General features: G+C 46.3%; 1 protein-coding gene across 3 annotated transcripts in view; it reads left to right on the top strand.

Moving 5' to 3' along the window:
- The window catches only part of LOC144518755 (tetratricopeptide repeat protein 28-like), a 323,665-nt gene that overhangs the window by 265,141 nt on the left and 34,515 nt on the right, over window positions 1-24,009 (top strand). For all 3 annotated transcript variants that reach the window (XM_078251654.1, XM_078251655.1, XM_078251656.1), the window contains 4 exons: window positions 7,977-8,773; window positions 9,613-10,157; window positions 11,197-11,720; window positions 23,156-23,265. In XM_078251654.1, the coding sequence (XP_078107780.1) occupies window positions 7,977-8,773; window positions 9,613-10,157; window positions 11,197-11,720; window positions 23,156-23,265 (1,976 nt within the window). The remainder of the gene's footprint in view (window positions 1-7,976; window positions 8,774-9,612; window positions 10,158-11,196; window positions 11,721-23,155; window positions 23,266-24,009) is intronic.

Below are 24,009 nucleotides of genomic sequence, written 5' to 3'. Positions count from 1 at the left end.
TTTCTGTTGGCAGACCAGCCCTGCAACATGCGTCCATCTATCCATACTCTTTTTACTTTTTGTTTTAATCTTCCACCTTCCTGTCTCTCTGTCAGTCAGACTGTAGAGGATGTCTGTGTCTGCAAGTGAGGATTTGCTACCTTAAGCCCACGCCGTCCCTGCTCCGGCAGACCCAGGCAGGATCTAGACTCTGCCTCAGCTCACTGCTCCCCCCACAGATCATAACATGCACTATTGTATGGGTACAGTGTGAAAACCAAGGCACTCTTGTTGAAGGAAAAAAAGCTTTATAGATGCAGCTAATGCATAGCAAAAGGTAAAAAATATATATGTGTTGCAGCACACAGGTCTTCTTCAGGGGAACTATGGCTATGCATTTGCCGCATCAGTACAACGGCTTGTTAACCTTTTCTTCAACAAGAGTGCCTTGGTTTTCGCACTGTTCTGATCGACAACTGTATATCGTACAACTCTGACACATCACTTAATGGGGTCGACGAAGTCGTGCACGACAACAAATTACGCGCGTCATGTCATATTTGATATCTCCACATCAGTATGGTATATGGGTTTTTTTTTTTTTAGAAGAAGAAGAAGAGAAACGACCCCAAATATATATTTCTTTCTGCATTTTAAAACACCATAATGAAGCATGATACCGCAGACACGTTGCATCCATTAAGACTAAATCTCAGTGACAGAATTGCCTAGAAATTGTTCTCGGAAGTACTAAACTAAATATGCTTTCTCTGGTTGAATCAAATGATTCGTGGATCAGCTCCGTTTGTTGGAATTTGGGTCAGAGATTGACTTCCCTCTCATGGTATTTTACACGTGCCAATCTCCTCCAGCTGAGGCCTGAATATGCATCAACATTTCCACAAACGCCACAAATTCCGGCATCCTGTTCTGGTTTGAACTTCTCAAACACGAATGTGAATTATAATGTTGACCTCGTTCTTAAATACAAATGAGGAACACAACCCAGTTATTATTTTGGGCTCAGGCTGGTCATCCCTGCTCTATTCCCAGTATCACGCCAGCCCAGTGGCGGCGGCAGCAGCAGCAGCAGCAGCAGCAGCAGCAGCATTGTTGGTGAAATCCTCTTAGCTGTCTGCAGTCAGCGGCGCTCTGGACCTCCATAGCTCGCTGGAAGAATGACACAGTGATTTACTCCGCACAAGACACCATCCTTCAAAGTCATCACCGCCGCAGATCCCTCTCTGTACAGCCAGCTGTGTAATGGAAAGTGACAGCACATTGTCATGCTTTTAATGTCTTTGGTTAGGTGGTGGGGGGGAATCGGGCTCTGTGTGAATGTATTTGAATGATGTGTTGTGTGCTTTGTCCTGGGTTTTTTCCAGTCTCAAGCTGTGCACAAAAGAGAAATAATTGAGGCATATTATTTAATATATTAAAGGACAAATCCGGCACAAAATGAACCTGGGGGTTATTAATTCATGGGTACCGATTCGTCGACCGTTCTCTGGGATATGTTTTCATGACCAGCTGAACGACGAACCCCTGGTTACTGGTTGCAGGGCGTTCGTCGCTCGACTGGTCGTGACTGTTTTCCCAAGATGGCGCCCGCCTGTATACGTGAACGGTACTGTCTTTATAAACTCTCTTTTTAATAAACTGTCTGTTCTCAATGCTTCGGTTTACATGTAGGGACCCTCATTATGCTACCGTGGAAGTGTGGTGATATTTTGAGCCTTGTTAGTGGTGTAGAAATAGAGATTTCTTTTTACTTTATACCTCTGCCCCGACGACTAGCGTTTTAAGCTAATTAGCGGTTTGCATGAAAACATGTCCCAGAGAACTGTCGCCTCGGTGTGTGTGTTGCAGAATATGCTTCTATGAAGAGTTTTAAGCCTGGAACCAAAGCCAGCCAGCTACGGGATGGCCGTAAAACATTTGATTCGGCGCACAAAAAACATTTTTAAAAAGGCAAAAGGTACGAGACTGTGTAACAGTAACGAGCATAGACTTCAGTGGTAGCAGCCAGGCGAGCAGCGCCAATCAGAGCTGTCGCTGTTCCGCTTAGGATTGTGGGTGGTATAGTACTTCTCCATGACATTTTCTTAAAAACAAGGATGATTTCATACCGACTTGTGGCTATTACAGGAGCGGGAACCCTTCGTTTCTCAGTCTCACAGGTCGGGGTCAGTCTGCGTTGGATGGTTTAGACATTATGGCTGATAATCAAAATCCTTATGGAGAAAATAGAACGGGGGTTTTTAATTCCAGAACCACACTGTTGAGCTCTATAAAGTACACCACAGACTCAGATGTTAACACTTACTGAATCTGAGTGAGCTCATTTTGATTTGGACAACATTTGTGACCAATTGACCACTGTACTCATTCCAAATATTTGTGATTCAGCAGTGTTTACCAGCATTTGGTATGGTTTTATTTGCTATCCTGCTGGATACGATTCCCAGCGGCTTCCATAATCCTTTTACCATATGTGGGGGGAGGGCAGAGAAAAATGTCTTGCTCCTAGTGTAGCTGCAGGCATAGCCTAAGGCTTATGGCACTTTTGGGCTGCAGCTTCCAAGCCCGAAACTCAAACCTGGCCACAGACCCCCAGCCTCTTTCTCTTCCTCTTCCACCCCTCCGTCCATCGCTGAGCCCCAGATCCATTTTTAGCCTGCAGCATGGAACATGTTGCTGGTAATACATCAGTAGGCATTACATCCTCGGTAAGATCAGCCTCCGTTGGGGAAAGCATAACCTTGGGAGTGACTTTGTGGCGAGAGCTGTCAGTGCTCTTCCAACGAGCCTGCTGTGAATCTTAACATGCTTTCACTCTCAAGGCTGATTTATGCTTCTGCGTCGAATTGACGCCGTACCCTCGCAGACCCCTCTGCGTCGCATAAACCCCCCTTCGAGCCCTCCGCCGTAGCTGGACGTGCACCTCCAAAAATGTGTAACTTTGCCGCAAGGACTGTGATTGGTCAGCTGGTCCTGTGTGCTGATAGTCGGTGTTTCAAGCAGCCTACTGTGGGGAGTAGCAACATGCTAGTTCACTGACATCAGCTTTTCAAATAAACTCAGACATATTGAGGGGGTTATCTGTTTGTAAAGTGTCTATATATGTCAGTAACGTTTTGAAATAAGCACTTGGCCAGCAAGCAGTACTTTGTGGGCGGTTGTGCTAAAGTTAGCTTGCTAATATAACACAAACTGGCTGGCAGACACCTCGCAAATAACCTCAGACTTATCACCCCCTCGCGTTATGGCGGTGAGATGCACCGCGATGCGAAGCAACCCTGACGCAGAACTCCGAAAGGGTCACGACGCCGTAGGAGCGATGGCGTGGAGTTGACGCAGAAGCCAAAGGCACTGTTACTACGTTTGAACTGTACAAAGTCCAAAGACGCAACATGGATTCCACTCATTGAGAAGTTAAGTCATTTGCAATCTGAATTCTCGCTGCATTATTTGGCAGCGCTGCTTCCCTCTCCGCGTTCCCCCCTGCGATACATCGAGCATACCAAATCCTCAGGGCGTTGACCTGAGGATCACGAGGTCCGTTCAGGTTGCATCGCTTTCACCTGACAGCGCCAACCAGCAAACAAACGGCAAATCAGGGTTGATTTGTCAGTGGGTGCCTGCTGCATGCTGAGTCGTGGTCTGAATTAAGTAGGCAGAGGATCTTTGATGATGTTTTTTTTTCTGCAGAACAGACATCATTCAGACTTCCAATTAGAGTTTATATTCTCTGCCCGAGCCAGAACCGGGCCCGACATTTTACACCGCTATAATCGGGCCGGGCCCTTAAACAAGCATTTGTGTGTTGTGTGCAAGCTCTGCCTCTCCAGCTCCTCCCGTAGCTCTGGGTGGATGTCCTGCACTGACTTGAGTGGGAGGTAAACTGCTACGTCGCGTCTCCCCCCCTCTGCAGCACTGTTGTCGGCCAATTAGGTGATGGAGACCAGAAAGTCTCCTATATGGTTCCAGGGCTTTGATTATGTTGCTGCCTTCATCTGTTCCCCTCACTATTCAGCTGAGGGAGCAGCTAGGGTCGAGGTTATTTTACGTTTCTTCATTCAGATCCATTTGCGATCCGTTCTGAATAAACTAACAGCAGTTGACATGCTTCGTCCTTGTTGCATTACTGGTATTTATTAAGATCATTCTGAACAACAACTCTGAGTTGTAGTTGAGAACGTCAGTTATAACGGCCCACGTGTTAAAACATTGTCGGGTTTAAATCGGGCTCGGGCTCATAGTTACAGTTAATGTGTCGGGCCAGGCTCGGACACAACGTGCTCGGGTCGGGTCAGGCTTGATTTTTTGGGCCAGATCTAAGCTCTACTTCCAATTTAGGCAGGTTTGAAACTCCTCTCCTCATTAGAAATGCTTTTAAGTGAAATACTGATGATGCATTTTCACACTCGTAAATTTCTTCCGTGTCCACCAACCTACAAATGTATGTATGCATGTACAGTATGTATAAATATGCATACCTGGTAATTAGAGCTGCAACGATTAGTCGACCGAAAGAAAAATAATCGCCAATTATTTTGATAAAGTAATTTTATTATGAAAATATTGCAGAAAATGTGGTTCTCGCCTCTCAAATATGGAGCTGTCCTACTCTTTTATATCACGTTAAACTAAATATCTTTGGGTTTTGGTCAAAATAAAAACAAAATATTTAAAGACATCACCCTGGAGATACTAGGATGGACGTTTTTCACAATTTATTTATTTATAGACCAAACGGACGAAGCAAAATAAAACGGGCAGATTAATCAGTAATGCAAATAATCGTTAGTTGCAGCCCTACTGGTAATGTATCAAATCAACACGCAGCCCAGTGGCTCACACTGTAGAGGCGCCAAAGCGTTTTTTTACTCCATTCTCATTGGCCTAATGTGCTGAGTTTTTAAATTGAGCCAACATCTGAGTGCGTAGCCACATCTAACGTTTAACTTCTGCAGTCGTTTGAGCTGTCTGTTTAGTTTCAGTCCCGCTGTTTATGCAGCCTGTGTTCAGGCCCATACTGTGGCAGGTTTCGCATGAAATGAATGGGAAAACACACATGGCGGGTAACTAATCCCGACGGCACCATCACAAACTCACCACAAGCCACAGAGCCCCATCTCCGCCTCTGGTTCCCACCGGTTCTGGCCGTTTCCATCCCCGGTGTCCCATCAGCAGCTCTGTTCCCCCCTCATCCCAGCAGCCCATTAGTCTCCATGCTGACGCAGCAAAGCAACAATGGCCACGCTGGTGGGCGAAGGACTTAAGTTGTTTGCCTTGCAGCAGGTTTCTCTGTCTCCGTCCACCAGCCTGCAGCCTGTCTTCCTGTCTTCTCTCTCAGCGAGCTTACATATTATCAGTAAAGCCGCCTTCACATGATAAGTGATTTGCTCTTTTGGTAAACGGAATGATGACAGTAATGATATGATGCTATAATATGACAATAATAAAAACAGTTTGAGAACAGTAAGATACAAAATAGAATCTGAAAAAGCGACAAACATTGAAAAAAAGCCTGAAAAATGTTGAAAAAAGCTTTACAAAATGCGATAAAAATGTTTTTAAAAAAGTGGGAAAATGCGTCAAAAACTTTGACGAAAGAGGAAAAAAAGCATAAAAACATCGAAAAAAAAAAAGTGGGAAAAGCAACAAAAATGTGGTTAGGGTTAAAGTGAAGTGCATTACAGTAATGCAGCCTTTAATACCAGGTAAAGACGCCACTTATGCCATAGCACCATATTACGATATCCAAAATCTAAGACGATATCGAGTCTCATATCAAGATAGAGCTGCAACTAACAATTCTTTTCATTGTCGATTAATCTGTGGATTATTTTCTGGATTAATGGATTAGTTGTTTGGTCTCTAAAATGTCAGAAAATGGTGAAAAATGTGGATCATTGTTTCCCAAAAAAGCCCAAGATGACGTCCTCAAATGTCTCATTTTGTCCCCAACTCAAAGATATTCAGTTTCCTGTCCCAGAGGAGAGAAGAAACTAGAACATATTCACATTTAACAAGCTGACAGCAGAGAAGTTTGGCTTTTTTTAATACAAAATGACTCAAACCGATTATCAACATAGTTGGCGATTAATTTAATAGTTGACAACTAATCGATTCATCTTTGCCTCTCTAAATTATTATCACTGGATGCTGGGTGACGATGCAAAAAGAGAGGTTGTAGCGAGTCTCAGAGGGAAGGAGGAGAGATAGACGGTAGATATGCTGAGATGTCTCTTTACTCTCTGCTGTGTATTAGTCAGTGTTTGTGTGAGCACGTGGGTGTGGCTGCACATTTGTGTATGTGTGTGTGTGCGTCTGTGCGTGCGTGCGTGTGTGTGTGCGTGTGTGTGTGTGTGCGTGTGTGTGTGCATGCGTGCCAGATGGCTGCCTGGCTGTGGAGGTAAAGCTATTATTTTTCAGAGGATGGTATTTTATCAGAGGTATTACGCTCCATGCACCGGCTTGTCCATTATTTATTGTTTCTTCACACTTAATTCCTCTTCTTCTTTTTTTTTTTTTTCTATAAGTTGTTTGCTGAGCTTTCAGTCAGCTCTTCACACTTTCACTCCTTCTGTCTTTTCCTTCTTGTTCCCGCGTTACCATTTCCAACCCTGTGGAAAAGTTGTTGATTTTGATAAAATCCCTCTAAGACGCGATCATCAAAGACAGCTTAGACAATCAAACGATTCTATTTTGGTGTTGTAATAACTCTGTTTGATTGTGCTACATTTTAATGACCATAATTCTGTGGGAGAGCGTGTTGTGTAAGCAGAGAACAGATGGCTTGGAGAGCATATTTTAACAACCATATGACTTGTTTAGTACACAAAGAGCTGACAAGGCACTTGAATTTTACTCAATTACAATTTCCCCTTAAATGGGTCTTTAAGTTCCTCTTGTTGCTCTTGTTCTCCTTGCTCTCTTAAAAATCCCAGAGTCGCTGGTGTGACGAATCAAGTCTTTATGTCATGCTGCATGGAGAGGAAGCATCTCAATGCAATCCTCTCCAGACATTCAGAATCTTTTGCCTTAAATATCCTCAAGTGAAACAAAGGAACAAATGCTATAAACTCATGACGATGTTGATTTAGTTTAGCAATACAATATACATTTCCCGAGGCCTTCCTGAAATCACAAGTCATTAGTTAATGTACTCCACAATCACCTTTGATGTGTTGTAACTTCCCCACTGAGGTGTTCGACCGGCTAGTAGTCCTTACCTACATACTGTCAGGGCACGCCCTCATACTCTGCTTCTGACTGGCTAGTAGTCCTTACCTAGGTACTGTCAGGGCACGCCCTCATACTCTGCTTCTGACTGGCTAGTAGTCCTTACCTAGGTACTGTCAGGGCACGCCCTCATACTCTGCTTCTGACTGGCTAGTAGTCCTTACCTAGGTACTGTCAGGGCACGCCCTCATACTCTGCTTCTGACTGGCTAGTAGTCCTTACCTAGGTACTGTCAGGGCACGCCCTCATACTCTGCTTCTGACTGGCTAGTAGTCCTTACCTAGGTACTGTCAGGACACGCCCTCATACTCTGCTTCTGACTGGCTAGTAGTCCTTACCTAGGTACTGCTCATGTGCGACTCCCAACAAAGAGGGAACAGAAGTGAGATGTCTCACTCTGTAGCTAAAACAGACAGGTTGAAAAGAGGAGCTGCAGCAATGTGCAGTACAACAGAAAGTTTTTTGAAAATTAAACCACATAAACCTATTCTGGTACAACCTCAAAATACAGTTATGGACCTGAAAATGAGCATAATTGAGCACTTTAATCTGACTTTTCGGCAGTGTAAAGCACAGTGCTGGTAAACTTCCCTCTTAAATCACATATGTAAGCTTTATCTACGAAGAATTACAAGAATTAAGGGATTATTCCATCGAGATACATTTTGGCCCTTCATCTTTTTTTGGGCACCTTTGGTCTAACGATATATTCTCTCTTTATCTCTCCCTTTCTGCTCTCTCCACAGGTATCATCCACCAGATGAAGGGGGACTATGAGACGGCACTGAAACTCCACAAAACTCACCTGGCCATCGCTCAGGAGTTGAACGACTACGCTGCTCAGGGCCGGGCCTATGGCAACATGGGTAATGCCTACAACGCCCTGGGAGCCTTCGACCAGGCGGTCCGCTACCACCGACAGGAGCTGCAGATCTCCATGGAGGTCAACGACCGGGCCTCGCAGGCCTCCACCCACGGCAACCTGGCGGTGGCTTACCAGGCGCTGGGCGCCCACGACCGCGCTCTGCAACATTACCAGAACCACCTCAACATAGCTCGGGAGCTCCGGGACGTCCAGAGCGAGGCTCGCGCTCTGGGCAACCTCGGCAACTTCCACTGCTCTCGCGGAGAGTTCCCTCAGGCCGTGCCCTACTACGAGCAGTACCTCCGCCTGTCCCCGGACCTCCAAGACATGGAGAGCGAAGGGAAAGTTTGTCACAATCTGGGTTACGCCCACTACTGTCTGGGCAACTACCAGGACGCGGTGAAATACTACGAACAGGACTTAGCCCTGGCCAAGGACCTGCACGACAAACTGAGTCAGGCCAAGGCGTACTGTAACCTCGGCTTGGCGTTCAAAGCCCTGGGAGACTTCACCAAGGCGGAGGAGTGTCAGAAATACCTGCTGTCCCTTGCACAGTCGCTTAACAACGCACAGGCTCGCTTCCGAGCTCTGGGGAACCTCGGAGACATCTTTGTCTGTAAGAAAGATGTGACTGGAGCCATTCAGTTTTACGAGCAGCAACTGGCCTTAGCTCACCAGGTATGGCCATAAACATCTGTTCTCATGACACATTCGTACACATCGCTTCAAAAAGCAATGCACTGGAATTCGTTTTGGAGTCTGAACTTAACTGTCTCCACTGCCTGATGGTCTAGCCTGGTTGACACCAGACTCTTCTCAGTTGTAACTGAGAGTGGGTCTGGGCAAGCTTCATTCACAGCTCATTTCCAAAGGGGCGTCACCAACGGACGCCGCTCAAATGCCTCTGGGCGCAATTGGATAGTCCTTCAACCAATCAGACCAACGATGCGGGTGACGTAGCAGCGACAGCGGCATCAACGAGTTGCTGTGCTTCGGTAGCCGTTGAATGTAAACAAAAAGCTGCTCGCCGTCACTGCACTATCGTCATCGTGTAAAGCCCGCCTCAACGGTTGTGATTGGTGCCTCGATTTGGAAAAATAGGAAATGGGCTCTTGGCCAGACTGAATTGCAGAGCAAATCTCAAATTTTCCGGACGTTCGTCAGGGTTTTCCCAGGCTACCTTATGGTCAGCTTTTGTCGGCTAAACTGAACTGTAACAGCAGCCAAAACGACCACCACCTCACGGTGCTCTGTACCCGGCTCACAATCCCCTTTTGTCGGCTAAATTTAATTGTAAAGACCGCTTAACCAAACTGTCATGTGACCGGCCAACAGTCGCTGTAATTTTGTACGATATCATACAAATTGTTGTGCATACGTTTTCGTACAATACAAACCCGTTCATGAGAAATGTTGTGCAATGACTGCAGTACAACATATACTAACAAAAATACACCATATAAATAGGTAATGTCATGTCCTAAATACTGATATTATGACATTTGACCTTGTTTCAGGTTAAAGAGCGCAGGATGGAGGCCTGCGCCTACGCCGCCCTCGGGGCCACCTACAGACTTGTGCAGAAGTATGACAAAGCTCTTGGCTACCACACCCAGGAGCTGGAGGTGTACCAGGAGCTGGGCGACGTGCCGGGGGAGTGCAAAGCCCACGGTCACCTGGCAGCCGTCTACATGGCCCTGGGGAAGTACGCCATGGCCTTCAAGAGCTACGAGGAGCAGCTGGAGCTGGGCCGGAGGCTGAAGGACCCTGTCGTGGAGGCTCAGGTGTACGGGAATATGGGCATCACCAAAATGAATGTAGGCGTGATGGAGGAAGCCATTGGCTACCTGGAGCAGCAGCTAGCCACGTTACAGCAGCTGAGTGGCAACGAGGCGGTGATGGACAGGGGCAGGGCCTACGGGAACCTGGGGGACTGTTACGAGGCTTTGGGAGACTTTGAGGAAGCCATCAAGTACTACGACCAGTATCTGTCAGTGGCCCAGAGCCTCAACCGCATGCAGGACCAGGAGAAGGCCTACAGCGGCTTAGGCAACGGACACAGGTGAGTCTGCTTTAACCCTTAGAGAACGGACCTCCTGCAGGTGGTCGTTGTTTACATGATCATGTGCCAATGTAGCGGTTGTGTACTCCTTGTGCGTTGTGTATTGATGAAACGTATGAAACTTTGGCTCCAACCTGCTGTTTATTTCCTGATGATGAACTTCTATTCCATAGTTCCACTGGGTTAAATGAAAGGCATTAGGTTTCAAATTCACTTTTTCACAATTGCTAGAAAAAGTACTTTCCAGTCTTTGTATAACATATCTATTTCCCCCTAGCTGTTGCAGCAATAGATAATTGTATTGACTGGCATTAGCCAGTACACACACTAATCCTACTTTGCATATTATTTAGCTCACTGTAAAGGGCCACCGTAGTTCAGAGACACCTTGGTGGTGGTAAGCGAGGCTCGGATGTGAGCCTGGCGCTCGCTGTCTCAGCAGCAGCAGCAGCAGACGAGTGGCCCCGGCCTTATCTGTATGCAAAGAGGCTTTGGCACACAGATGTCTGAAAACTGAGCAAAGCAGTTATTTTCGAGGCAACCGCTTACATCTCGCGTCTCTTCTCCCTTCTATGTCTCCTCATGCTTCAAAGAGTCGATAGCATCCTACGAGACCACAAAATAATGCAAAATAAAATACGAAGGGCTTGCTGAAATCCTCATTTTGCAGATGATTTTCTTCTTATTGTGCACTGTCATCTGCATGCCACAACAGCAATCACAGACGACAGTGTAAGCCATGCACGAGTTCAGAGGGGAATAGTAGACGTCACACTCAAAACCTCTCGTCTTCTAACTGATCTTATGCATTATCACACAACATTAATTTAGGGCTTTTATTCTTTGAATGCTCGGTTTGAACCGGCATCTGGCAACTATTACTCCCCTTTTCTGTCTTTAGTTTTCTCTATCTATAGAACACAGGTTGTCAACATCAACTATCTATTTGGACAGAAAACGCCAATGATTTTCTTTGAGGTTGTCTTGTTGGTTTCTTATCTCACTCCTACCCTCATTGGTGTTCTGTGTTTACCTGCAGGGCAATGGGAAACCTGCAGCAGTCGCTGGTGTGCTTTGAGAAGCGGCTCGTTGTGGCCCATGAGCTGGGCGAGTGTGGAGGCAAGGCTCAGGCCTACGGTGAACTGGGCGCGCTGCACAGCCAGCTGGGAAATTACGAGCAGGCCATCTCGTGTCTGGAGCGCCAGCTGGCCATCGCCCGTGACACCCGGGACCGACTACTGGAGGGCGACGCCAGCTGCGGCCTGGGCGCCGTGTATCAGTCTATGGGAGAGTACGAGACGGCCCTGCGCTGCCACCAAAGTGACCTGGAGATCGCAGAGGAGGCGGGCAGCCCCACACGCCAGGCCCGCGCCTATGGGAACTTGGGCCTCACCTACGAGTCGCTCGGAAACTACGAGCGGGCGGTCGTGTTCCAGGAACAGCACCTGAGCGTGGCGGCTCAGACTAATGACTTGGCTGCCAAGACACTGGCCTACGGCAGCCTGGGGAGGACACACCACGCTCTGCAGAACTACTCGCAGGCTGTCATGTACCTGCAGGAAGGTGAGTGAGTCAGGGGGAACAGCAGAGAGGATTGCCTTTGTTGCCTGAGCTGATAGGCGTACAGTTTGTGCATTCATGAATATGAAATTCAGAGCCTATTTGTTGCTAAGCCTCTGCCACACTTTTATTAGGCTGTGTGTGTTTGTGCTTATGTGTCTAAGTGCACGGGGGGATTCTGTGTGCGTATTATCCTCCTGTGTTGTCTTCTGTGCTGTATAGGTATTCCAGCATTTGTGTGTGTATGTCTCTGCAATCCTATCAGGATGCATGCCAAGGCATTTCTCCTGTTTACTGCTAGCTGTTCTTCACACTTCTATATCTACATTTCTCAGAGGGCTCTTTGCAGCGAGGTGCCAAAGGATCTTTTTCACACAGTGGCAGACTCTTGCCTCTCATGCTTCATTGTCCCCTGCAGATTATGGTGGAATAAAAATCTGCAGCTTGGCCCCTCCAAAATACATTCACTGCATTTACATGCACAGCAGTAACCCCACTTAAGTGAATAACCGAGTTCTGCCAGTTCTCCCTGATATATGAGGGAAAGAATGACGGGAGTAATTCTACCTCCGGTACAGTAGGTGGCGCTCTGACAACGTACAACTGGTCAGAATAAGGCTTTCTCATCCGGTTGACCTTTGACTAAATCTTGGATGACTTTTCAGTCCCAGAAATGGGTCTTATTGATAGTACTTGCCAAGGCGAAGTCCTCAGTGGGTTTCAATGTAAAAGCTTGTGTTGTTGCTGTTGTTTTTGGCGCCGTTGCTTCCAACTACTCTTTTCTATTTCCGGGTCAAAACACACTGCAGCGGGCAACATTTTTTTTCCCCACTATGGCCACGCCAAGACCTGCCCTTCAATAGCAGCTCGATTGGTTGTGGTTAGGCATTGACCTCAAGTGGTTAAGGTTAGGATAGCCGATTGGTCAGGGGAGGGGATCTCTACAAATTGGGTTACGTAACCTTGCGTTAGCATGGACGCCTGGCCAATAGTGGTGATTGAAGGGCGGGTCTTGGCGTGGCCAAAGTGGGAAAGAAAATATCGCCTTCAGCGGTGTGGGGAGAGGCAGTTATAACCTACGGAGCATGTGCATACGCTTAACCCAAGTTTCCCCCCCCCGGTTAAGGTGTATACATGCAGGAATACCCTGGTTAACAGACCTAGATAATTCCTTTAGTAACCAGGGTATTCCTGAGAAGAACTCCAAATTTAGCAAGGGTAAGGTGTTTACATGGCGTTTGAGAAACCGGGGTATTGCCTTAACACAAATACTGTGTATTCATGTTTTTTAACTGCATGTAAAGGCAGTGACTGTTTCCTCCAAATGTCTTTTTTTGCCTGAATATAATCGTGCTTTGAAGCTGTGTGTATATTTACTGATTATGTCAGTGACCATGCAGGATGACCATGCAGGATGTGGAAGCATCCATGGATGTGAGCTTAGTATCCACACCACTCATGCTCGTGCTCATTCTCAGGCCCACCCGCCTTGTTACGACCCAAACCCTGTTTGCATCCAAGAAAATTGCCGCCCGTGTGAGAGGACAGTTGTATATTTCACCCTGCAGGGAGTAAACACAAGGCAACAGGAACCTATCTCCTCCATCTCTCCTCCGTCCACTCGATTAGAGCTAGCCGGGCCCGCAGCGCCCCGCACACCCTCTGCAGGCTCGCTTGTTGAGCTTTAATGGAAACAAAGGTGACAAGCCATTCTGTCTCCGCCCAGTCCTCCTGTTGCCCCCCCCTCCCCACACTGTCCTTGTATTGTTCCTCGGCCTGGCTGTGAAAAAGAACAGTGCCTTCACTATCCTTGACAGCCAATTATTTCTGGCCAACCTACCCAGACCGAAAAGTTGGCAAGGTTTTTTTTTTTTCTCCCTTCTGTTTTTCTTTTTTTTTTTTCTTACTCTTACTGCTTTTTTCTCCTCCTCTTCATGCTGCATTGCTTGTTTGTTGTTTATCGAAAATGATTAATTGGAAGGAAGGATAGAAAGGCAGCTCCGAACTCGTGCAGATAATGTTGACAACATGTGACCTCCAAATCAGTGTGTGCGTATTTATTTGTGTGTGTGTGTGTGTCTGATAGTTATTCTTTGTTGCACAGCTAAACAGAATGACACCCGGCTGCAGTGGAAGACGAATGGCGATACCAATTAGTTGCTGATAGGCAGACATAGTTTCTGTCACTTCACAAGTTATCTTGCTGTAATTTTACATCAAAGGACGTTGCACATCTCTGTCTCAATCTTAAACAAGAGAGGCATCTCACACCAAGATGCACTTCTCAGCGGTTAGCGCGATGGTGTCATTTAATCAATGGCGTCATTGTAGCGACTAATGGAGATGTTAAAGTTTCTCCACGCTCCGTTTATGGAACAACAACTAACAAAATGTACCTGATGCTTATAGATTAATATTTCTGGAAATCTGGGAAATTGTTGGTATATTGATCAATTCAGATTGTTTAAAATGAAATGGAATATGCACTGACCAGCATTATAGAGAAAGTGTTTTTTTATTTTATGGGCTGGAAGAGCATTTCCATTGAGTATTGTTTTTCTGGTCCTACCAGACTCTGGTACATTAGCCTGGTCCTACCAGACTCTGGTACATTAACCTGGTCCTACCAGACTCTGGTACATTAACCTGGTCCTACCAGACTCTGGTCCATTAGCCTGGTCCTGCCAGACTCTGGTACACTAGCCTGGTCCTACCAGACTCTGGTCCATTAGCCTGGTCCTACCAGACTCTGGTCCATTAGCCTGGTCCTGCCAGACTCTGGTACATTTCATTTGTACAGAGAGAAGTATTAACTTCCTTGAAGGCGGGTACTCTGTTGAAGTTTAAAACTAGTGGATCTGCCCAGAGCCACTCTGGATCTGCCATAACCAATCGCTAACGACCTCAACGTCATCGTTCTCAGCCACTCCCTCTGTTCGCTGATTGGACCGGTAAAGATTTGGCCGGAGAAAACCCAAGAATATACCGCGAACTCAGACGGAGTACTGAAGGGAAATGAAAATTGAGCGGAAATACGTAGGAGGGCGGAGCCAGGCTAAACTTTATGGTTTCCTCTGTAGATCAGAATTGACTCAATATCTTGTAAACACCTTAGTAAAAGTATTTCATTTCAATTCAAACATGAGACCTGTACTACGAAGCAAGATTTGGGGTTACCGAGGTAACTTCAGGTTTTGTGTGTCACGACGGTGGATCACTTGTTACCGGGTTGCATTGCCGTGGTACTTTATGCTGAACACCTAACCTGCTCGGGAGCAGGCTATGTTAGAGATTAGAGATCAACCGGTGTTAAAGCACCGCCTGCTGACCAATCAATACTCGGTTGAAAACGGCGTCACCGTTCTTAGAAGATCCGGTGGAGCTCGGTGCGCGGAGAGAGAGAGAGAGCGGTGCGCTCAGAAAAGTTAAAACATTTAGAGACCGACAACCCCGTTAACATTACCTGATGGGTATCTTTATGAACGATATAGAGTTTCGGCAGGGAATTATGATCTTTGTCAGCGTCTTGAGCAGTATATGTTGCCAATGCGACACATCATTTGTAATTTGCTCCCACGATCGCTTATCACTGATAACCTGGAAATCCAGAGTTCTCGCGAGAGCACAATTGTAGTTTGCTCAGCGAGTCACTCTGGCATTCAGTAATGATGCTCATTAACTATGCCATTGTGCACCAATCACATCTGTGTATCTGATATAGGCGGGCCAGAGGCGAGCTAAACAGATGACGACAGCGCTGCGACGTCCAAGTCATTAGTAAACATTGCAAGATGGCTACGGATGAACACCAGTTGTTTGAAACGGCTTTGGCCGCTACAATGAACGAGTTAGACTTGGTTTTTCATCTAAAAGAGGAACAGAAGACAGCGCTCCAATCGTTCCTTTGCAAGAAGGACGGTTTTGCTGTTTTGCCGACCGGATACGGCAAGAGTTTAATCTACCAGTTAGCTCCTCTGGTAGCTAAGAGTTTAATCTACCAGTTAGCTCCTCTGGTAGCTAAGAGTTTAATCTACCAGTTAGCTCCTCTGGTAGCTAAGAGTTTAATCTACCGGTTAGCTCCTCTGGTGGCTAAGAGTCTAATCTACCAGTTAGCTCCTCTGGTAGCTAAGAGTTTAATCCACCAGTTAGCTCCTCTGGTAGCTAAGAGTTTAATCTACCAGTTAGCTCCTCTGGTAGCTAAGCGTTTAATCTACCAGTTAGCTCGTATGGTAGCTAAGAGTTTAATCTACCAGTTAGCTCCTTTGGTAGCTAAGAGTTTAATCTACCAGTTAGCTCCTTTGGTAGCTAAGAGTTTAATCTACCAGTTAGCTCCGCTGGTAGCTAAGAGTTTAATCTACCAGTTAGCTCCTATGGTAGCTAAGAGTTTAATCTACCAGTTAGCTCCTCTGGTAGCTAACATTAATCTACCAGTTAGCTCCTCTGGTGGCTAAGAGTTTAATCTACCAGTTAGCTCCTCTGGTAGCTAAGAGTTTAATCCACCAGTTAGCTCCTCTGGTAGCTAAGAGTTTAATCTACCAGTTAGCTCTGCTGGTAGCTAAGAGTTTAATCTACCAGTTAGCTCCTCTGGTAGCTAAGAGTTTAATCTACCAGTTAGCTCCTCTGGTAGCTAAGAGTTTAATCTACTAGTTAGCTCCTCTGGTAGCTAAGAGTTTAATCTACCAGTTAGCTCCTCTGGTAGCTAACCTTAATCTACCAGTTATCTCCGCTGGTAGCTAAGAGTTTAATCTACCAGTTAGCTCCTCTGGTAGCTAACATTAATCTACCAGTTAGCTCCTCTGGTAGCTAAGCGTATGGGGCTCTGGCTAAGAGTTTAATCTACCAGTTAGCTCCTCTGGTAGCTAAGAGTTTAATCTACCAGTTAGCTCCGCTGGTAGCTAAGAGTTTAATCTACCAGTTAGTTCCGCTGGTAGCTAAGAGTTTAATCTACCAGTTAGTTCCTCTGGTAGCTAAGAGTTTAATCTACCAGTTATCTCCTCTGGTAGCTAAGAGTTTAATCTACCAGTTAGCTCCTCTGGTAGCTAACATTAATCTACCAGTTAGCTCCTCTGGTAGCTAACATTAATCTACCAGTTATCTCCTCTGGTAGCTAAGAGTTTAATCTACCAGTTAGCTCCTCTGGTAGCTAACATTAATCTACCAGTTAGCTCCTCTGGTAGCTAAGCGTATGGGGCTCTGGATACGTCACCTCGTGTATTGTTGTGATTGATCGTAGTGTTATCCAATTGCGTGCAGTGAGATTTTCAAATGCATGCTTGGTGCCGCCCCTCGAGTTGGGCCATTTTCATTACTCATTGCCAGACCCTTAATCTTTTGGATTTGGGTCTGGATTTCCAGGCTATACCACTGCCAGGGTTGCAACTGAAAGAATAGGCTCCAGCAATGAAAGTTTATGGGAAGTGTAATTATGGTCAGAGCTTGTAGTGCCTGACTGATGGGGCAGTGATATTGATGAGCCTTGTAATTTACGCATTTACAGCGTCAGAAATGTTTTGTCTGTGGTCTTCATAGGTATGACCTAAAATCACGATTAATTGCACATTTTACCTCGATAAATGAACAATAATTAATCACGTTCTAAATGATCTTTTCTTAAGTCAAAATGTTTCCAGACGACGGACACTGTTTTTTTTTCCGAGTCTTTCCATGCGGCTGACTGGTCCGGGCGAAGTCACGTGACCACACACGCGGTAGAATGTTTTTAAGGAGAAAGTAGGCCTATCAACAGGAATAAATTAAGGAAATTATCATTCTGGGAAAAATACATTGATAACAACTTCAGAATTTCGATGTCGATAAATGTTCGATTAATCGTCCAGCCCCAGTTCTTCATATTTCTTTAGGATTATCGTTTGCTCTTCTTGTGTAAAATATGCGGCTCTGATAGACTTGTCCATGTTTGCGATTAGGTCATATGGAGCAAACACCACCCCTTTTTATGTGAACACGCTCGTCGCTGGATTGGGAAACCCTGGGTTGATTGAACAAGTTGATAACCATCGTCGTGTAGGAAGGAAGGAAGGCGAGAATAGGTCTAAAGAAGTCGACAAACATGTCACATTTTTGGTAGAAAAAAAAGAAGTATATACTGTAAAGAGGAACAATGGTCTGGTCCAACAGTCTTGTAACTGAAAAACATTTAGCAAGAAATGTCCCGTACCCCCTGCAGTCCTCCAATGTACCCCTAGGGGGGCACGGACCCCCATTTGAGAAACACTGCTTTAGAGGGTATGATTTAAAAGGTTGTTTCATATTTATTCTCATCTGCCCAATATCTTCCTCGTTGCTTGTGTTTTGGTTTATTTTGTAAAAATGAAAAAAATAGGTTTGATAAATTCTTAAGAACACCAAGGTATGGTTTACATTTGTGCCTTTATCATTATACAAGCGTTACTAACTGTATAAGCGTTAATTATACAGTTAGTATGAAATCTGCATGATCTGTAAGAAAGGGGCCTTAACGTGTGCCAGACAAAACTGTAGGTTCCCATTCAGAGTGTATAAATGTTCTAAAACGTGATTTCCCACAGTGTGTTATAACAGACGTGACTCAGGATTTGTCATGAAACACTTTGGTGTAGGTCGGCCTTTGAACAGCTTGTCAGGAAGGGTATAAAAGTAAATGCAGTTGGATGATGAGTATCACAGTGTGAGATGTCTGGACCTTTCATCATCACGCCGACCCCTCACAGGGTTCAGTGGCTCTATTATTATGCTGAATGTTGGTGGCTGTTAAAGTGGCAGTCAGGCTTTGACAGGTGGCGTACTGAGCTGCCGAGAGATCTTTAGTAGATCCTTGTGGCTATCTTATTTCTCTCATTTTAGTTCTGAAATTATTATCTCATGAATTATTGAGCAAGCTTTCGCAAATACCAGTATTTACTTCTCAACTTAACGCAAATGTCAATACTGTCTTACTACCTGTGTGAAGTTTGTGTATGCAGGATGGATTTGGTGTCACAGTCTCCGTCATGCTCAGCATCATGTATAACACGTGAGAGGTTTGTGGGAGATAACACACGTCAAGTCAACACGAGTCATCTTTATTCATATAGCACATTTAAAATGATACGAGTTGACCCAAAGTGCTTTCCGGTCGAGGCAGATGGTTTAAGATCTGCCTCGAGACAGATACACAACATTACAGAGATAAAATGTACATAACAAGCAACAACAGGAAATGTAGCAACTGATATGATAAACCAAAGGAAGTAGAGAAAAAGGAAGTTAGGAGAGAAGGAATACAATCAACAATAGATTAAAAAGCAGTGTAGGGAATTAAATATAAGTCAAGAGAGGAGAGCAAAGGACAAATCTGGCACAAAATGAACCTAGGGGTTAATAACACGTGTACCGAGTCGACCGTTCTCTGGGATATGTTGTCATGCTAATCGAATGTGACCAGTTTTAGCGCGAACCGCTAATTAGCTTAGAGCGCTAGTCGTCGGGGCACGTGTAAAGTAAAAACAAATCGCTATTTCTACACCACTAACAAGGCTCAAAATAGCACCACACTTCCACGGTAGCATAATGATGGTCCCTACATGTAAACAGAAGCATTGAGAACAGACAGTTTATTAAAAACATAGCTTATGAAGACAGTACCGTTCACGTTACAGGCAGGCGCCATCTTGCGAAAACAGTCACGACCAGTCGAACGCCGTGCAACGTGCATTCAGTTCAGCTCACGTTGCACGGCGTTCGTTGTTCGACTGGTCGCGACTGTTTTCCCAAGATAGCAATTTTTTTTTACTTTACCCGCTAAAACTGGTCACATTCGATTAGCATGAAAACATATCCCAGAGAACAGTCGACTCGGTACACGTGTTATTAACCCCTAGGTTCATTTAGCGCCGGATTTCTCCTTTAAAGCGAGTTAGAGAAGAGGGAGACACATCAGTGAGTATGTTTACATGGACACTAATATTCCACTATTATTCCAAATATGATCATCATTTATCTTGGTGCCACACACCTAGCATGTAGCTGTTAGCTTACTGCCACTGTTTACCAAGTTATTGAAAGCAAAACTAATGACAAAAAGCACAACTCCGGGAGGACTTGGTGTCGCCATCCTCAATGCATTTTTTTATATGTGAGTGCGTGCACATAAGGCATAGCGCATGTGTTACGTTGCACATTATGGCAAAGGACAGGGGACATGCAGCTCGTCATACGTTTCCCCAACGTATACGCACCAATAGAAGAAAATAGAAATACGTGAATGAATTTAGATTTGAAAAGCAATAATTGCTTGAAAACAGGTTGTTGACGAGTCTCGGAGCTCGAGTCCGAGTCAAGTCTGAAGTCTTTTGGGTCGAGTCGCAAGTCAAGTTTGAAGTCACTGTTTGCGCGACTTAAAGTGCGACTCGAGTCCGAGTCTCGAGTCCCCATCTCTGGTGCATGTAAACGTAGTAACTGTGACCTTGTTTTAGTTTTTTCCTTTATTTTGGTACACTGTATATGCCCTTTGTTCTTTTCAGCCTGTGGTCATGTTCAAAGGGTGTACTGTGTTGTCATGTGTCACGAGTGTGCATGTTCCTGGGTATTTTGTTTCTGGCAAAACCCACTTGAAATCTCATGCACTGTAGACTCTCTCATTCCCTTTGTGTGCTTGTCTGCAACGTAAAGCTTGTGTCTGAAGCCTCGAGGTACGCGGGCCTCGGGGGCTGCAGAGAATCTCTCCCCCAGCTGTCAAGCAGCCTTTAAAGTGTTCTCCAGTTGCTCTTCAGGGTGCAGCCAACCACGGCCAACATCCTCGTGTCAGCCGCTGCTACGTGACTGTGCCTACGGGGCGCGGCAAAGGCCCGCACACTGACAGTGACAGACACTGAGTGATACAGCGCGGGAGAACAGAGGGAATGAGAGAGTCGGGGGGGGAAAGGAGGGATGGAAGGAAAGAAAGAGAATGGCAGGCAGGCGGAGGAGGAAGACAGAGACCGGCGTGAGTCATAATTCACATGTATTATTTCACTGTCAACTGGAGAATAAAGAAAACATGGAGTTGGTTGACACTCGGGCTTGATCATAAAGAACTATCACTGAGCAGCTCAGAGATGGAAAGTGTGTGTGTGTGTGTGTGTGTGCGTGCGTGCGTGCGTGTGTGTGTGTGTGCGCAGATGAAAGGCTCAGAGCTGCAGTTGAGATGAGTGAGGCGTGAGGCTGTCAGAGAATGAAAAAGGATAATTTAGATCTGTTTCCTCTCTCTTGCTCCGGCGCCTAATGAGCCCTAAGGCAGTGCTGAGTCCTCGCAAACACTACCACCACAGTGGAGATGAAACAGGTAGAGAGAAAGGAGAGAGACCGGGGGGGGCAAGAGGCACAGAGATGAGAAAATGAATACGGGAAGCAGAGGGAGAGAGGAGCACAGTAGATGCATAGGGGAAAGAGGGCAGGCAGGCAGGCAGACAGCGGGAGGGTGTGTGGAAAGATAAGGCGAGAGGGGAGACTGTTGCAGGCTTCAAAGGCTGCCGGCTAGCGTGGCCACGGAGGAGTCATGAAGTCTCCGGTTGTGTAGTGCTACTGGGTCTTGCGGAATAGGCTGGCTGTTTCGGGTCACGCTCTCTGTTCTTGGCTTATCTGGTCCAGCCACAGACTGTTTTCCGGGAATGCCGAGTAATGCAGACTTTGGATGAGGGTGGCTTGGCCCATTTTCTCCTCTCTTTGACCGAAAGCGTGTTTAGACACCTTCCATCGCACAAGCGAGTGGAGAGAATAGACTTGCAAATACAGAGCCCATGTTAAGTGAGACTGTGCATGAGTAGTCTCACATTGCCAGCTCTATCTCCACTGCGTTGTGGAGTAAGTTCTGGCTACACCACAGATACATTGTAGGATAGGAGGAAAAAAAGACTCTCTGGGTTGTTTACATTCGGCCTCCCTACCTGCCTGCTCGCCTCTCATTGAAAATGAATTACGAGGCGCGACAGTCGCTCCCTTCCTAATCCAAATCCTTACGGAGAAAATGAATGGGATTTTCACCTCTGGAACCACACTGTTGAGCTGTATTGCAAACCGCAGACTGCTTGCTGTGCGTTTAGCACCTTGTGGGTGATATTTGGCCCATCAGCTGTCGTCTTTTTTCCGTCCCTTTATCATTGTTCTCTGTGGAGTGGCATTTTCATCTCAGTAATTGGGCAGAACCAAGGGTGGCTGAGGACACATGCAAAGATGTGACACACCCTCACTGCTTGAGGGATTGGAATTGGATTCGTCGGTTACAGTTAGTCCAGAACGCAGAAAAGCGCCGCTCCACTGCTTGTTTTTAAGATTTTAAATCGGTTGTCGCCTTCTTATTTATCGGAACTTTTACATATCCACACACCTGTCAAAGCACTGAGGTCTTCCAGTCAGATGCTCCTCGATGTTCCCAGATCCAGGTTTTCAGTGGCAGCTCCAAACCTCTGGAATAGTTTACCTATTCACATAAGAACAGCTCGGACCGCTGAAACATTCAAGCCCTTGCTTTAAGGTCCAGTTTGTAACATTTTTAGTTGTTCATTATCAAAATCTGTGTTGCCGTTTACCACCACCATCAATTCCAAGTATTCCTATTAGCTTGAAATTTGACATTTGCGTTCACATGAACTGGGGTAGACAAAGGATATTGAAAAGAGCAAGAGACCGCCGTCATCAGAAAAAAAAACTGAACGAACGGACCTGATCGCCGGAGGGAAAGCTGGGTGAAGACGTGGAGGACGTCTTGGCTTTTTGAAGCGTGAAGGCTACCGTAGCTGTAATACGTACTTTGAACTGCGTGGCGCGAGAGAGTTGATTGCGACATATGATCTCAACGCTAGACGGGAGAAATTCCCGCACACTGGACCTTTAAGACCCACTAATATTCGTCGGCTTTCAGTTCAAGTTGAGCTTAGACACCTTGACCTTTTTCTACGGTTGGTTATGAAACTGAACTGAACTGAACACACAAACACATTCAAAACCTCCCCTGGCTTCCCAGGAACTCTGAGTCTCTCAAACCAAACATCCCAGAGCAGACTTTAGGCACTGTGAGTTTGCACACAGTCTATTATTAGCTCATCAACGTGTTTTGCAAATATTTGTAGCCGTCTTCATGATATTGGGTGGCTTCTTTTATGCAAGCATTAAGCGTGTGTATGTGTTTGCTCAGCCGGTCGATGCTTAGCATTGATTGCAGTCCGATTAGTGCTCTAACACGAGTCTGTGTGTGTGTGTGTGTGTGTGTGTGTGTGTGTGTGTGTGTGTGTGTTTTAGTCCCGGTGTGAGCAGTATCTTACAGCTGAGGCCAAATATCCAAACCTGTTTCGCCGTGAGAACATCAGCACCACGCTATGCTTACATCTGTTATTCTGGAAGATACCTAAGAGTCTGCCTGCTCCGAATCATTTTGACTCTCTTCTCTCTCTCTCTCTCTCATCTGCTCCTCTTCCCCCCGACAGGCCTGCGGCTCGCCGAGCAGCTGGTTCGGCGGGAGGACGAGGCGAAGATCCGCCATCGTCTCGGGCTCTCTCTGTGGGCCAGTGGGAACCTGGAGGAGGCCCAACATCAGGTAACCTCGACTCACCTTGACTCTCTTCTCCTTGTCGCCTCTCCTCTCCCCTCTTGTTTTCCTCTCGTATCCTCTCGTCTCCTCTCGCCTCCTCTCGTCTCCTCTCACCTCCTCTCGTCTCCTCTCACCTCCTCTTGTCTCCTCTCACCTCTCTTCTCCTCTCACCTCCTCTCACCTTCTCCCGTCTCCTCTTGTCTCCTCTCGTCTCCTCTCGTCTCCTCTCGTCTCCTCTCACCTTCTCTCGTCTCCTCTCAACTCCTCTCGTCTCCTCTCACCTCCTCTCGTCTCCTCTCACCTCCTCTCGTCTCCTCTCAACTCCTCTCGTCTCCTCTCACCTCCTCTCGTCTCCTCTCACCTCTCGTCTCCTCTCACCTCCTCTCACCTTCTCCCGTCTCCTCTTGTCTCCTCTTGTCTCCTCTCGTCTCCTCTCAACTCCTCTCGTCTCCTCTCACCTCCTCTCGTCTCCTCTCACCTCCTCTCGTCTCCTCTCACCTCCTCTCGTCTCCTCTCACCTCCTCTCACCTCTTCTCATCTCCTCTCGCCTCCTCTCGTCTCCTCTCACCTCCTCTCGTCTCCTCTCACCTTCTCTCGTCTCCCCTCACCTTCTCTCGTCTCCTTGTCTCCTCTCACCTCCTCTCGCCTCCTCTCGTCTCCTTCACCTCCTCTCGTCTCCTCTCGCGGTGGGTTCAAGGTCTCTGAGAGGTTTTATCTTTGGATTTATTTATTTTTGGTCCAACATACAGT

The sequence above is a fragment of the Sander vitreus genome, chromosome 5 (assembly GCF_031162955.1).
Source record: "Sander vitreus isolate 19-12246 chromosome 5, sanVit1, whole genome shotgun sequence".
In the NCBI taxonomy this organism is placed as follows: domain Eukaryota; kingdom Metazoa; phylum Chordata; class Actinopteri; order Perciformes; family Percidae; genus Sander; species Sander vitreus.
Note: the sequence above shows the minus strand (reverse complement) of the source record. Positions and strands in the feature narration are given on the sequence as shown.